The sequence below is a fragment of the Ranitomeya imitator genome, chromosome 5, assembly GCF_032444005.1.
Source record: "Ranitomeya imitator isolate aRanImi1 chromosome 5, aRanImi1.pri, whole genome shotgun sequence".
Taxonomy (NCBI): Eukaryota; Metazoa; Chordata; class Amphibia; order Anura; family Dendrobatidae; genus Ranitomeya; species Ranitomeya imitator.
The window spans coordinates 233,044,987-233,060,179 of record NC_091286.1 but is presented as its reverse complement, the minus strand read 5'-3'; the positions used below and the strand labels follow the sequence as shown (position 1 = coordinate 233,060,179).

The following is a 15,193-nucleotide window of genomic DNA, read 5'->3' as shown; positions in this document are numbered from 1 at the left end:
AGAGTGGGAACTCAACCAGGACGTCTTCCAGGACTTATGTCTTCGCTGGGGAACCCCCTGTATAGACCTATTCGCAAGCAGGAGAAATTCGAAGGTCTCAAAATTCTTCTCTCTGAACCCGCGGGATCTTCCAGAAGGAATAGATGCTCTGAGCCAGGATTGGACGGAACCTCTCTCGTATGCATTTCCCCCTCTGGCGTTGGTTCCGGCTGTTCTCAGAAAGATCAAGGAGGATCGAGCTCTCGTCATATTGATCGTTCCATACTGGCCAAGAAGGAGTTGGTTTTCCCTTCTACTAGAGCTAGCAATCGAGAATCCAGTAGAGCTCCCTCTCAGAGCGGATATAATCCACCAGGGTCCGGTATTCCACCCAAACCCAGAGAAGCTCCATCTCTCGGCATGGATCCTGAAGGGTCCATCTTGAAGGCCAAGGGTCTATCAAGCCAAGTAATATCTACTATGAAGTCTAGTAGGAAGCCTGTTACGTCAGCAATTTACTTGAAAATTTGGAGACGGTTCTGTCTGGAGGGTGGCAGGTCTGAGGTTACGGCAGGCACTCCCGACTTACCCAGAATTTTAGATTTCTTGCAGGCTGGGTTTGACAAAGGTCTTAAACCAAGCACATTGAAGGTGCAGATCTCGGCACTTAGTTCTTTCCTCGACTATCCCCTAGCGTCACACCCGTGGATAGTTAGATTCATCAGAGCTACCCAGAGGTTGCGCCCCACTATCAGACATATGTCTCCTTCTTGGGACCTTAACTTGGTCCTCAGATTTCTCTGCAAAGACCTCTATGCGTCAGTGGATAATATGCCCATTTCCATTCTTACACATAAAACGGCGTTTCTTGTAGCAGTGACTACGGCTAATAGAGTGGGGGAAATTCAGGCCCTGTGTACTAGGGACCCATACCTTCAAATTAGAGAGGATTGTATAATTCTTAAACTCGACCCCTCCTTTATTCCAAAAGTAGGAACATCTAAAAATAGAAATCAAGAGATTGTGTTACCATCTTTCTGCAATAACCCTGCTAATGCTAAAGAAAAAGTCCTTCATTCTCTGGATGTCAGGCAGGCAGTTCTTGACTACCTGGCAGCCACCAACACTTGGCGCATCGACCCAAACCTATTCATTTTGTATGGGGGCAAAAATAGGGGTAAAAAGGCCTCTAAGGCCTCTATTGCTCGGTGGATCACGTCTGTGATCTCTGAGGCCTATCAATCTGAAGGGCTCTCTCCTCCGGAGGGTCTCCATGTACATTCGACTAGAGGGATAGCTACTTCTTGGGCAGAGAGGGCAGGTGCCTCTCTAGAACAGATTTGTAAGGCCGCGACATGGGCTAGTGCCAATACCTTTTGCAAACACTATAAACTTGATGTTTTGTCTGGTCAGCATACTGCATTCGGGAGAAAGGTTCTCCAAGCGGTTATCCCACCCTGAGGAGGTGCTTTGGTACTCTCCAGGGTGCTGTCAGGATGACGTCCTGGAAAATAGGTATTAAGCTTACCGTTAATTATGTTTCCAGGAGTCCATCCTGACAGCACGGGTAGTTCCCTCCCTGTATTATTATATGATGCATGGTATTCTAGCATGTTTGTAACCTATTCCTAGCATATGATGTAATATGTTCCTGGTTATAATGTGATATGTTTGCTACCATTAAACAAAGATTTTTTCTGCATTTCCTTGAGGCGGTTCTTGTTACAACACTGAGCACTGTGGGTGGAACTTGGCCTTTTAAACTCGTGTGTTTCCTGTCCCAGCAAGGGGAGGAGGACGTCCTCCAGGGTGCTGTCAGGATGGACTCCTGGAAACATAATTAACGGTAAGCTTAATACCTATTTTTGTGAAAAAATATGATTTTTTATTTTTACGGTTCTACATTATAAACTTCTGTGAAGCACTTGTTGGGTCAAAGTGCTCCCCACACCTCTAGATAAGTTCCTTAGGGGGTCTACTTTCCAAAATGGTGTCACTTGTGGGGGGTTTCAATGTTTAGCCACATCAGGGGCTCTCCAAACGAAACATGGCGTCCCATCTCAATTCCAGTCAATTTTGGATTGAAAAGTCAAATGGCACTCCTTCGTTTCCGAGCTCTGCCATGCGCCCAAACAGTGGTTTACCCCCACATGTGGGGTATTGGCATACTCAGGACAAATTGTACAACAATGTTTGGGGTCCATTTTCTCCTGTTACCCTTGGTAAAATAAAACAAATTGGAGCTGAATTAAATTTTTTGTGAAAAAAAGTTAAATGTTCATTTTTATTTAAACATTCAAAAAATTCCTGTGAAGCACCAGAAGGGTTAATAAACTTCTTGAATATGGTTTTGAGCACCTTGAGGGGTGTAGTTTTTAGAATGGTGTCACACTTGGTTATTTTCTATCATATAGACCCCTCAAAATGACTTCAAATGAGATGTGGTCCCTAAAATAAAATGGTGTTGTAGAAATGAGAAATTGCTGGTCAACTTTTAACCCTTATAACTCCCTAACAAAAAAAAAATTTTGGTTCCAAAATTGTGCTGATGTAAAGTAGACATCTGGGAAATGTTACTTATTAAGTATTTTGTGTGACATATCTCTGTGATTTAATTGCATAAAAATTCAAAGTTGGAAAATTGTGAAATTTTCATAATTTTCGCCAAATTTCCGTTTTTTTCACAAATAAACGCAGGTACTATCAAAGAATTTTTACCATTGTCATGAAGTACAATATGTCACGAGAAAACAATGTCAGAATCACCAGGATCCATTGAAGCGTTCCAGAGTTATAACCTCATAAAGGGACAGTGGTCAGAATTGTAAAAATTGGCCCGGTCATTAACATGCAAACCACCCTTGGGGGTAAAGGGGTTAAAATGCAATAACGGGCGATCAAAAGAACGTATCTGCGCAAAAATGGTATCATTAAAAACGTCATCTCGGCACGCACAAAAATAAACCCTCACCCGACCCCAGATCATGAAAAATGGAGACGCTACGGGTATCGGAAAATGGCACTTTTTTTTTTTTTTTTAAGCAAAGTTTGGAATTTTTTTTCACCACTTAGATAAAAAAATAACCTAGTCATGTTAGGTGTCTATGAACTTGTAATGACCTAGAGAATCATAATGGCAGGTTAGTTTTAGCATTTAATGAACCTAGCAAAAAAGCCAAGCAAAAAACAAGTGTGGGATTGCACTTTTTTTGCAATTTCACCGCACTTGGAATTTTTTTCCCGTTTTCTAGTACACGACATGCTAAAACCAATGATGTCGTTCAAAAGTACAACTTGTCCCGCAAAAAATAAGCCCTCACATGACCATATTGACGGAAAAATAAAAAAGTTATGGCTCAGGGAAGGAGGGAAGTGAAAAACGAAAACGCAAAAATGAAAAAGGGCCGCGACTTGAAGGGGTTAATTATACATTAGTCGATAAGGTTGAAAGTAGACCCAGATAAATTAACTCCACATTATAACCCTATCAGAAAAAGGCAAAAAAATCTCTATGAAGTGGATGACTAAACCTTTCATCTAAACCTGGAGGTTGCTCCCGGAATCGCTGTAAGCCTAGATGTAAACAGGTTGATCTCTGTAGTTATATAGTTAAACACTGTCATTAGATTACACCTAGCTGTTTTTCTCTTAAACTGTATTGTCCTAAATTTGATGATGTAAATTAGATTCCCCTATTCCCTTAATGTTCCTAGAACTGTACAGAGCAGACCTGGGCAAACTGCAGCCCGCGGGCCACATCTGGCCTTCTGACTGTCCCTGTCCGGCCCGCTGACACTTGCAGCCAGAGGGCCGGAGACGGACTTATCTACCATTCTGATTTTTCTCAGAATCATAGTTCGGATTATAGCCCCGCCCCTGTCTTCTCATTGGTGGATGCAGGGCTGCTCGGCTCCTCCTTATTTGCAGAGCAGCAGAAGCCTGTGCAGGCAGGGGCATTCTGGACAGGAGGAGCGCAGCTGGGACTACAGCACCCATCTGCTGCAGATAATGGGCAAGTAGCTTCTAAGTGGAGCACAAATAACACCTTGGAGGCAGCATTAGGTCACAGCACCTGCAATGCCACCTTTACATTAAGAGAGCAGCTAATTAGGAGCCACTGCATCTCCCTGGATCTTCCTGGCAGCTGATAGGAGATGAAACACTTGGGCTGAGTATTCCTTCTGAATATAGGGTCCGGCAGTGAAGTGCCCCCTCACCTCTCCTACACACAGCCTGCAGATGGGATATTCTATTTGCTCCCCAAACTGCTCTTCTTCCCCACCACCATGTACTCTGCTGCCTCCTCACCTTTGTATTTGAGGGTTAATCCTTACCTCCCCCTTTGCACCCAGCTTGTCCTGTTGTATGTCCTTTGCAGGAGAGGTAAGGGTTAAGCCCCCTGTGCTATGTAGCTTATCACATCCACTCCAAAGACTGCAATAAAGACCCCCACACCCCACTCCGCCTGTCACCTCCTGCCCCATATGTGATATGGATCTATGCATGTGCAGCAGGGTTGGGCAAAAACTTTTTTCCCAATGCTCTATATTTATGTATTGCTTGATTAACTGTAAGAGTATGTGCTCATGATCAGGAACTGCTGCGGCTTTGATGCTGTGTACTTATGGAGCGTCATACCCGCAGCGGCCTGCCGTGACGGCATGGTGGATGGGATTTCTAGAAATTCCATGTCCACTATGCGTGCACAGTTGCCTGTGGATCACCCAGGGACACTGACATGTGGCACATCTTTCAAGACCACAGCATGGCAAGTTCTAACATCTCCGCAAGAGAAAGTACATCAATAGAAATGTATTGCGGTAAATCCGTGCGGTTCAGTGGACATTTGCAGATTTAGCTGTGTTCAATAGACGGCAGCGCTTTGGACGCAACAAACATACACTCCATCCAAAGCGCTGCTAGTACCGGTTCTTGGGCACCCAGCCTAATACTCGTTCCAATAAGCTTTATTGCAGCAGGTATTATCGGGCTACATTCACACGACTGGATTTTGCCGTCTCAGACAGACAGCACTATGAGCAATTTTATGTAATTGAGCTATTTACATTACAGTTTGAAAATGTCTGTGTGAGAGAGCACCGCACTCACCAATCTCTTCTGTATTTCAGTTGACTCGCCTGTTGAAGTCTATGGGTGTGCAAAAAAAATAAAAAAAATTGGATCCCATATGTATCATCCATATAGCATCTGATTTTTTACAAATACACTTCCTTTACTAACATGGGACACTTTATTTGTTCTTGTAAATTTTATTCGCTTCTGTTATATAAAAATGGATGCTCTACAGATGAGGATACAGAAGGAAAATAGTCAGTTTTTCTGGATGAAAGTAATTTTTTTGTTATAGGCTCATTGAAACTTAATCTTATAATCAACTGCTTTTTATAAAGCAAAAAAATTACCATTATGCAGAATTAAAAAGGTGGTCCGAAACTGAAGGTAAATTGCATAGTAGATGTCTACTTAATTCAATAATGTAATCACTTTTCTAACATGATTTAATTTAAAAAAAAATCTACTGTTCCCTCGCTATAACTTCCTGCCTGCTTGTTTTTTGTTTTTGTTTTTTACTTCCAACAACGTTTTGTTTGATTATGCCAGTGCATTTTGGGATACCCTCCCCGGAAGTTATTAGGGGCCAGAGGCTGCGGTCACTGCCACAGCTGCTTTCCCCACCTTGAAATGAAGCATCATCAGTGGCATCTGTTTCAGAGACTGGGCTAGTCCCTGCAAGCCGCATTGCCTCCTTCCAATTTGCACTGACAGTGCACTCTGTTGCCAGCTTGTCACTTCTTTTTAGAGCCAGCAAGGGAGCACACTGTCACTGTGCATTCAAAGGAATGTAGCACAGGGAGCTCATACTGAGCATACGTCAGAATTTACAACTGACGCATTATCAGGTGAGCAGGACTAGCCCAAACCCTGAAACAGTCATCACTGATGATGCCTCATTTCAGAGAGTGCACAGAGGCCTTTGCTTCCCGATGACTGCTTATTTCAGTATCCCAACATGCACTGGTGAATCTCAAACAAAATGTTGTTGGAAGTTTTTTATAAAAAAAGAGAGAGGAAGTCAGAATGTAATGAGATTAGATTACACATTTAGAATGAAATTCACCTTTAGTATTGGACTGCCACTTTAAGCTGAGCAAGATTGATTCGGCCCTCCAAAATAGTGCCAGCTTCTCATGTGGCCCCTTGGGAAACTAAATCCCCACCCGTGGTACAGAGTATTCCAGTAAATCATTTCTGAAATTCATTCTTTTGGGTGTTTGGTATCTATTCTCTAATTCCAATAAGCTTCTCTGATGGTGAGCTGTGAGCTGTTTGTGTCATTTACCGCCATGTTCAGGATGAAAAATTTTCTCTCGACCAAAAAATGCAAAGTGTATGAGGTCTCCTTTACGAGCATTTACAAAGTGCTTGGACGCTTCTGAGTAGGAGCCGTTCATATCGTTTATATTGGATAAATGTTCTGAGATGCGTTTTATAAGTTTTCGAATAGTGCAACCGATGTATTGTATTTTCCAGGTCATACAGTAAACACAGTTCATGAATGATGTTTAGTTTTGTTTAGGTCATATATACAAACATTGCACCTGCGCATTTCTAGAATCCCGTCACGGATAACCAGTAGGCAGTTCTATGTGGTCGTCGGAGAACACTGGGAGATAAAGAATTTAGCTTTATATAGTTTTGAGATGCAGTTTTCTGTTTCTTCAGCTGACTGTTCACATGATTTAGCTGCTGATCAAACAGACTGCCCTCCGGGTGTAGGAAGGAATACGCGTAATGCTTTCTGAAGGTGCAAAGATGTGGCACCTTGGCTGAAAGCAGGCACTGCCATGTTTACTTGTGTCCACTGGAAGCATAAGTGAAACTCGCGAATCTAAATAATTTAGTGCCTGGTGCCTTAAAGTAAAGGCTGGAGTGGCAGGTAATGTAATGCTCCCAATCCCTGTATGACCACAGACTTATTGCAGGACTCACTTTTTCTCTTTCTAGGGTAAACTGTTTTATATTTTTGTGAGGCCATTCGGAAATGTGGAAAAATTACAATGTCTGGCTTCATAAATGCAGAATTTTAAGTAACTAGTAGTGATCAGCAAATGTGCTCGGAAAAGGTGTTATCCGACCATGCTGAGGTGCTAACAGTGTCTTCAGTGTACACTAATAATATGTCCGAGTCCCCGTACCAGCATGTCTCCTGGCTGTTTGACAGGGGACTCGGGGACATTTATTTGGAGCCCCCTGAAGACACTCTATTAGCACCCTCACATAACACCTTATTCGAGCACGTTCGCTCATCACTAGTAACTAGATATGAAACAGACCATCATAGTTCTCTTGAATGAGTTTTATTAACATAGTAGTTTCCAAAACACAGAATCTATGTCACAGTGACAGGTACTTTTATGTGTTCCCCTTGGCTGTGCTATTTTAAAATGTGCCAACATTTACTTTTATGTGTGTAAGCAATATCCAGATGCAGCTCAGAGGCCCCTGTAATTACTGTGATTAAGCTTTCTGAATATATTATGATGACTTATATTACGGACTACATTTTACTGCAGCTTCTATCCTCATAAATGTTACCAGTTCTATTTTCTCACTACTGCACTGCGAAGAAGCTTGTAAAATTGGGTGCAAATCTGGCATTGCAGGACTAGAAGATGCTGACTCAGTAGGATGGGAGACAGAGTAAGCTGCTAGGGCAGGGTTAATCAGATATCAAGGAACATAAATGTGTTTGGAAAGTACCGGTATAGTAATGATCCCCACCTTGAAAAGATTAAAAAAAAATGTAGCTACAGTGGGTACGGAAAGTATGCAAACCCCTATAAATATTTTACTCTTTGTTCTATTGCAGCCATTTGGTACATTCAAAAACGGTCATTTTTTTTTCTCATTAATGTACACTCTGCACCCCATCTTGACTGAAAAAAACAGAAATGTAGAAATTTTTGCAAATGTAATAAAAAAGAAAAACCGAAATATCACATGGTCATAAGTATTCAGACCCTTTGCTCAGTATTAAGTAGAAGCACCCTTTTGAGCTAGTACAGTCATGAGTCTTCTTGGGAATGATGCAACAAGTTTTTCACACCTGGATTTGGGGATCCTCTGCCATTCTTCCTTGCTGATCCTCTCCAGTTCCGTAAGGTTGGATGGTGAATGTTAGTGGACAGCCATTTTCAGATATCTCCAAAGATGCTCAACTGGGTTTAGGTCAGAGTTGTTCTGAAGCCTCATAGACACCTCTCCATTATTAAAGGGAACCTGTCACCCCGTTTTTTCAAGATTAGATAAAAATAGCGCTAAATAGGGGCAGAGCTGTGCTTTAAATTAGTGTATTTTTGGAGCCTTTATTCCCCACCTATGCTGCCGAAATACCTTTGTAAAGGTATGCGTGTGTGTTTTTAGCCGGGGGGGGGGGAGGGTGCAATAACCGTGGACCCCCTCCAGGCTATTAATATCTGCCCTCAGTCACTGGCTTTACCATTCTGGCGGAGAAAATTGCGCCAATTTTTTCCGCGATTTCACCCTTTCATTTAATAGAGCGCCCAAATTTTTCACATACACACTACTAACATTAGTAGTGTGGAATATGCAAAAAAAAAGGGATATGATATACCCCTATACTATGTGTAGACATTTATCTTAGCTATTGTAACCTGTCAGTGTGATTTTACTGTACACTACACTGAATTGCCGGCTTTTTTATAGAACATCGCTGCGTATTTCTCGCAAGTCACACTGTTGGTCCGTGTGTAATCCGTATTTTTCTCGCCCCCATAGACTTTCATTGGCGTATTTTTTGCGCAATATGGTGACAAGCGCAGCATGCTGTGATTTTCTACGGCCGTAGAAGACCGTATAATACGGATCAGTAAAATACGGCAGATAGGAGCAGGGGCATAGAGAATAATTGTACCGTATGCAATCCGTATTTTCTGCACCTCTCATACGTCAGTAAACTCGCTAGTGTGGCGCCGGCCAAAGAGAAATAAACACTTGAAATAGATCACTCTGTTTGTAATGACTCACTTTTTGTATTGAAGAACTGAAATAAATTAACTTTTTGATGATATTCTATTTTTTGTGAGAAGCACCTGTAGTCAAATTGTACTCTGAATTTGCTCGATTTGTATATATTCAATATTTAAAAGCTATCTCCTTTTTATAGCTATCAGAATGTATAGTTTTATCAGGCTCATGCCATACTGTACAATGTATGAAGCTGCCAATATAATGCATAGACCTTTCCAGGGCGTGATGGAAATGTTTCACAAAAGAAAATTATATTCGGTGCCTAATACAACATTGCTGAGGTGCATAGAGAACACTTTTCATGTACCGTATTTTTAACCCTTGACTTAGTTAATAATGTATCTGGTTACTAAGTTATTATTGATTCTCTAGTTAAAAACATACCGTAGGTAAAAGCAGAGGGGTTCTACTTAAGCTGAAGTTCTGGCACCAGTTCTGTAACGCATACATAGAATGTAAGCGGTTAGTCCCGGGTGACTACATGAACAACTTTCTTTTATTACCCTTGTGGAATAATCTAGAAAGTTTGACAAAACCCTTTTCAATTGTCCTTCTCGAGTTTTAATAGGTCCGTGTTTCGGTGCTGCACAGACTGCAGATAATGACACAGCCGTCTTACTGCTGGGAGAAAGTGTTTTCTTTATGAAAGTTCTGTTATGGTAATCCTTCTCTGCAATGGGAAGACATGAATTTTAATAGCCAAAGCAATTAGAAAGAGCAACACACAGAGGAAGGTTTCTTTAGATCAGCGTGAGGTGTTGCTTTTTTTACTTCTTTTTTTTTAACTTACATTCTACTGGTAAATGTGCAAACAGCAGTTGGCGAGTGATATGTTATAGGGTGCATAAGTTCAGCTTGACAACTGGGTTCCTTTTAGTTTATTTCTTTTTTTTCATTATCATTGAAGTACACGTTTAAAGGACATTTTTGGTCCTTTTTTATTCTCCAGATGTCACTGCGATATTCAGATTTCACTGTCGCTTCTATTATGACCTCCACAGTACCCATTAAGCACATGCCCTATTCTAGAACTTGCGTCCACTTCATCTTTGGCCTCTGCGAGCCCTATTTCGTTGATACTCTTTCGTTGGTGAACTGAGGCATGGTGGCAGCAGTGCTGGTTCTCTGCAACCGCTGGGCGTCAGATAGGAGAGTGGTGGAGAGGTGAATGGACATCAAAGTTTTGGACAAGTTGTAAGGAAACCTTTGGAATTGCAATGCTCTGGCCTCTAGTACACTTTCCCTAGTCAAATCTCTACAGAAAAAAGTATGATAATGCTGGTAATTTGGGTGAAGGATGCGGAGCTCTAGCATCTCCTAGATGTTACTTAACTTTGAGTACAGTCCAAAATTAAATCAGAACTTTGCCTCTTCCATGGCTGACAATATTTGTTTTCTTAATGTTGCTCTATGATTGTGATCAATGCGACGATAATGAATTGAGTCTTTTTAGTAACCATGTCCTACGGGCATACAACAAGCTGCTGGTAGTAATCATTCTTTTTTTTTTTCCTTCTAATCTACTGTAGGTTTACAGCGTAGATTGGAGTCAGACAAGAGGAGAGCAACTTCTGATATCCGGATCCTGGGATCGTACTGCAAAATTAGTAAGTTAGTGGTGACACTACTGTTTGAAATCATATGTCTTTTGTGTTTTCTGTTTGTTGATGTATGTGTGTACCATGGTATGTTTTAAAATTAAGAATTTTTATCTCTATATTACCAATATATTCTTCAGCACTTTACAGTTGAGAAGGAACTTGTACAAACCATACAAGACATTTCAAAGTAACACTTAGTTCAGCACATACCAAGAGGCTGAAAGTCGGTGAAGAAATATGGGTGACACTTAGATAAAACGTGCATGGAGGGTGTGGAAACAGATAATAAAAGGGACCAGATTTCTAAATAAAATGTAGGAAGGGTTAATGGAATAGTTAAATTAATGGTGAGGTGGTAGGCCATTCTATAGAAACATATTTTTATGACACGCTTAAAACTGTGAACACTGGGAATTAATTAGATTGTCCGAGTTAGTTTTATCTGGCGCAGTATGAAAATAGTGCTGGAGATGGGAGTGGAAGATTCAGATGTTAGTTTAAGATCATAAGTGGAATGGAGAGCATGGGAGGTAGACAGATGATCGAGGAGATTTAGGGTGGTGCAAAACTATGGAGAAATTTGTGTGTGAGACTAATAAGTTTATATTGTACTCTGTTGTGGATGGGCAACCAGTGCAATGACAGTGTGGAAGTATCGGTGTAGTGGCTGGACAGCAATATAATCCTGGCTGCTGCATTAAGGATTGATTGGAGATTGGGGAAGAGTTTGGTTAGAGGGAGACCGATTAGTAGAGTTACAATAGTCCAGATTAGAATGAATCGGAGCAACAAAAGTTCATGGATGGCCTAGATGCCTTTCTTGAAAAATATAATATTACAAGTTATAGGTACTATATTCTGAGATGGGACGTTGATCCAGGGAACTAGTTTGATTGCTTTATATGGAATCTGGAAGGAATTTCCCCCCCTAATATGGGGCAATTAGCGTTTGCCTCATGGAGTTTTTGACTTCCTCTGAATTAACATATTAGGTTATAATTTGAACTTGATGGACTTATGTCTATCTTCAACTATAAAAACGATGAAACTGTAAGGCTTGTGTGCATACGTCTCATTTTTGTCACACAACCTGCAGGGAATCCTGTTGCCAGCTCAGTGAATGAGAATTCTGAAGTGTCATGCACACGTTGCTCATTCGTGACTTGCAGATGTGGTGCAGATTTAAATCTGTAGCATGTCAATTCTTTCAGCGTTTCTGCACCCTTTTTTCAAGCATTTTCTTCAATGAAGTCAGTAAAAAAAAGCTATAAAAACACAACTCTAAAATAATTGCGGATTTGCAGCTTTTTTTTGCAGGAAGTAAAAAGAAAAAACACACTTTTTAATTTAGATAAATGCTCTCCCACACTTTCCCTGGTTAACCATTTTATAAAAAACAAAAAGTTCCCATGCAGGTCTGACGTAATTAACGAAGTCTGACATAGTCCACAAATGGAACCTGAAAAACATAAACAGAGAAATAAAAACAAGGCGCTATCATTCATCCAAAACGCTGAAAAAACGCAGGTGAAAAAGCACATGCAAAAACATGAAATTTGGACGCAGTGTTTTTCCTGCCAAGAAATTTAGAAATCTTGTAGAATTTTATGCATCACAGTACGCAACGTGTGTGCATGACTGAAGAATTTTTGCAGAGTCTAAGATAAGGGTCCCTAACCTGTGGCTCGGGAGCTACAGGCTCACATGCCCATGATGTGTGGCTCGTGGCTGTCTGCCAGCTTGGGGGTCTGGAGATAATTTAGGTATGGTAAGATGGAGATCGGTTGGAAGTGCTTGAGGCTGGATGCAACAGTGTGATGGGAGTGATTGATGCGGGAATACTGAATGGAGATATTGTGGGAACCTCTGGATCTTGGTATGCTGGCTTGGTGTGATTGATGTGGAAAAGCTTTGGGTTTTTTCATTATACTAGTAATGGGGGCGCTATGGGTCACTACTGTGAAGAGGCCTGGATCTGGATGTGCCTTGCTACTCTTTCTTAGACCTAAATGTGGCTTATGACCCTCTCTCAAAGCTCAATGTGGCTCTCAAGGCCAGAACGGTTGGGTACCTCTAGTCTAAGGTAAGAAAAGGCCGAATTCTAGAAATGTTTTTGTGGTACAGGTGACAATAGTGATTGATTGGGTATGGAGTAAAAAGTGTCAAGTCGTTTAGGATTTTATCGAACCACTCACAAATGAAAAGTGTCGCAGTCATTTAGGATTGTTGGATAGTGCGCTGATGAAGGTTGTGAAGTAGGTTATTTTGGAAAGGTGAAGGGTGGAGTTTTATTTTTTAAAGGGAATCTGTCAGTAAACAGACATGTCACCCACATGATAGGGAATGTTATGCTAAAAGAGACTCAAATTGTTTGACAAATGTTGCTTTCTGATACTTGAATCCTGTGAGGCAGAATTGATTGTTAACCCCTTCATGACATATGACGTATTATTACGTCATATGTTGTATTTTCCCCTTTAATCCAGGCTCCAGTGCTGAGCCTGCATCTTTTCCGACTCATGACAGCTGATTTTATTCATCTGTCATGTGCTGCTAAACCTAACAGCTGCAGGAAGAATTGCCATCCACCCGCATCTGTTAAAATGTTAAATGCCGATATAAATCTCTAATAGCCTCATTTAGCATGATTGCACTGGAAGCCCATCAGCGCCCCTGTCACATGACAATCGGGCGCCGATGTGTTGGCATGACAACTCAGTGTCTGGCGGAGACCCTTTTGGTTGTCATTGCCAGTGTGCTATGAGCTCCGCCCTGTGGCCGTCGTTCATATCAGATGATTAATTCTATGCTATTGTAGCACAAGCACTCCAAGTTTCCTAAGGAGACTTTTAAAGCAAGAATAAAGCAGAAAAAAAAAAGTTTAAAAAAAAATATAGAAGTTAAAATACCCCCCTTTTCCCCATTCAAAAATAAAACCATAAAAAATACACAAATTTGGTATAGTGGTGTTCAAAAACGCCCGATCTATCAAAATATAAAAAGATGAATTGGTAAATGGCGTAAAAAGAAAAAAATTAAAAACTCCAGAATTACATTTTTTTTTGGCTCACTGCAACAGTGCAATGAAATACAATGTTTTGGTTGCCTGGTATTGCATCTTCTCACAATTCTGGCTTGAAGGTTTTGATGAAATTGGACCCAATGTGTTTACTTTATTGTGTGACCCAGCACTATTATGGTGACAACCTTTCATGTCATTTTATTTATTCTTTATTACTTTTAGATAATAAACACTGTAGTTAAAAAAAAATAAAAAATTAAAAACAGTTTATTTTTCTATTGCCATGCTGTAAGGCTGTGTGCACACGTTGTGTTTTTGCCGAGTTTTTCAGTGAAGAAACGGTTTCCGAATGTCAGCAAAGTGAATGAGAATCCTGAAGACTCATGCACATATTGCTTATTTGTGACGTGCAGAATTGGTGCAGATTTAAAAAAGAAAGAGATTAACATCTGTTTTGATGTACATATTAATATATGTCTGCATTTCTGGAATGAGTAAGTTCTTGTTTTTTTTGCTTCTAGTGGGATCCATCTGTTGGAAAGTCTTTGTGCACCTTCATGGGTCATGAAAACATTGTGTACAGCACAATCTGGTCGCCTCATATACCAGGCTGTTTTGCATCAGCCTCAGGTAAGATGAGATACTTAAATAACTGTTTTAAAGGGTACCTGTCAGTAAGAATGTGTCTATGAAGCCTAAGGTACTGCAGGATAAAGCAGGGAAGAACAGCTATTCTGTCATTGCCCATTGCTTTGTTACTCTGAGATTAAGGTTTTAATCATATGGAAATTAGGACTGCAAGTGCGTGGTTATACGTAACAGTGCACTTGCAGTTCTCACCTCCTCTTCACTTCTCCCTGCCACTCCCATTTTTGATTGACTATATAGACAGAGGCTCCGCTACAAAACATCACCTGTGCTCTACACGGTCAATCAAGAAGCAGATGGCGATGCTTGGTAGAAGAATCCAAGTGGAGCCGAAGACCGCAATTGTATTAATACGTCCTTTAGTGCACTTATGTTCCTTATTTACATGCATATTGCCTCTTCAGAGAAAAAGAGGACTTGAACTCTATAGCGCCACCTGTTGGAAGTAGCGATCCTACAAGTCACAATCAACCCTTTAACGAGTCGTGCAATATGACTTAGGATAAAAGCCAAATCAGTATCTCAATTCGCAGACACGGTGTTTCGGGCTGTTGGCCCTCGTCATTGCAAAGCATGAGAACTGATTGAGCTATGTGAGAGGCTCTGGACTGGGGTCTAAGGGGTAAGGTTTCTCCTTGTGGAGAGTGACATACCGGCTCTGGCTTGTCAAGGTATGGAGGCTTATTCGCCATGCAATGCTTCTCTGGGAAATATAATATGCAAATTGCCTCTTCAGAGAGAAAGGAAGTTTGGTGGAATGGAGCTCCTGATAATAACAGGACAGATTATGTTGAAAATGTGTTTCCCTGTCCTATCCTGCAGTACTTCATGTTTGTAAGGGTTCACTTTAAGTTATTATAAGCCTTTATTT

The 15,193-nt window shown here is 41.0% G+C and overlaps 1 protein-coding gene across 1 annotated transcript in view; it reads left to right on the top strand.

Annotated features, from left to right (window-relative positions):
• Positions 1-15,193, top strand: part of PEX7 (peroxisomal biogenesis factor 7) — a 282,390-nt gene that overhangs the window by 30,339 nt on the left and 236,858 nt on the right. The window contains exons 4-5 of the mRNA XM_069725962.1: positions 10,581-10,658; positions 14,196-14,304. Of these exons, the coding sequence (XP_069582063.1) occupies positions 10,581-10,658; positions 14,196-14,304 (187 nt within the window). The remainder of the gene's footprint in view (positions 1-10,580; positions 10,659-14,195; positions 14,305-15,193) is intronic.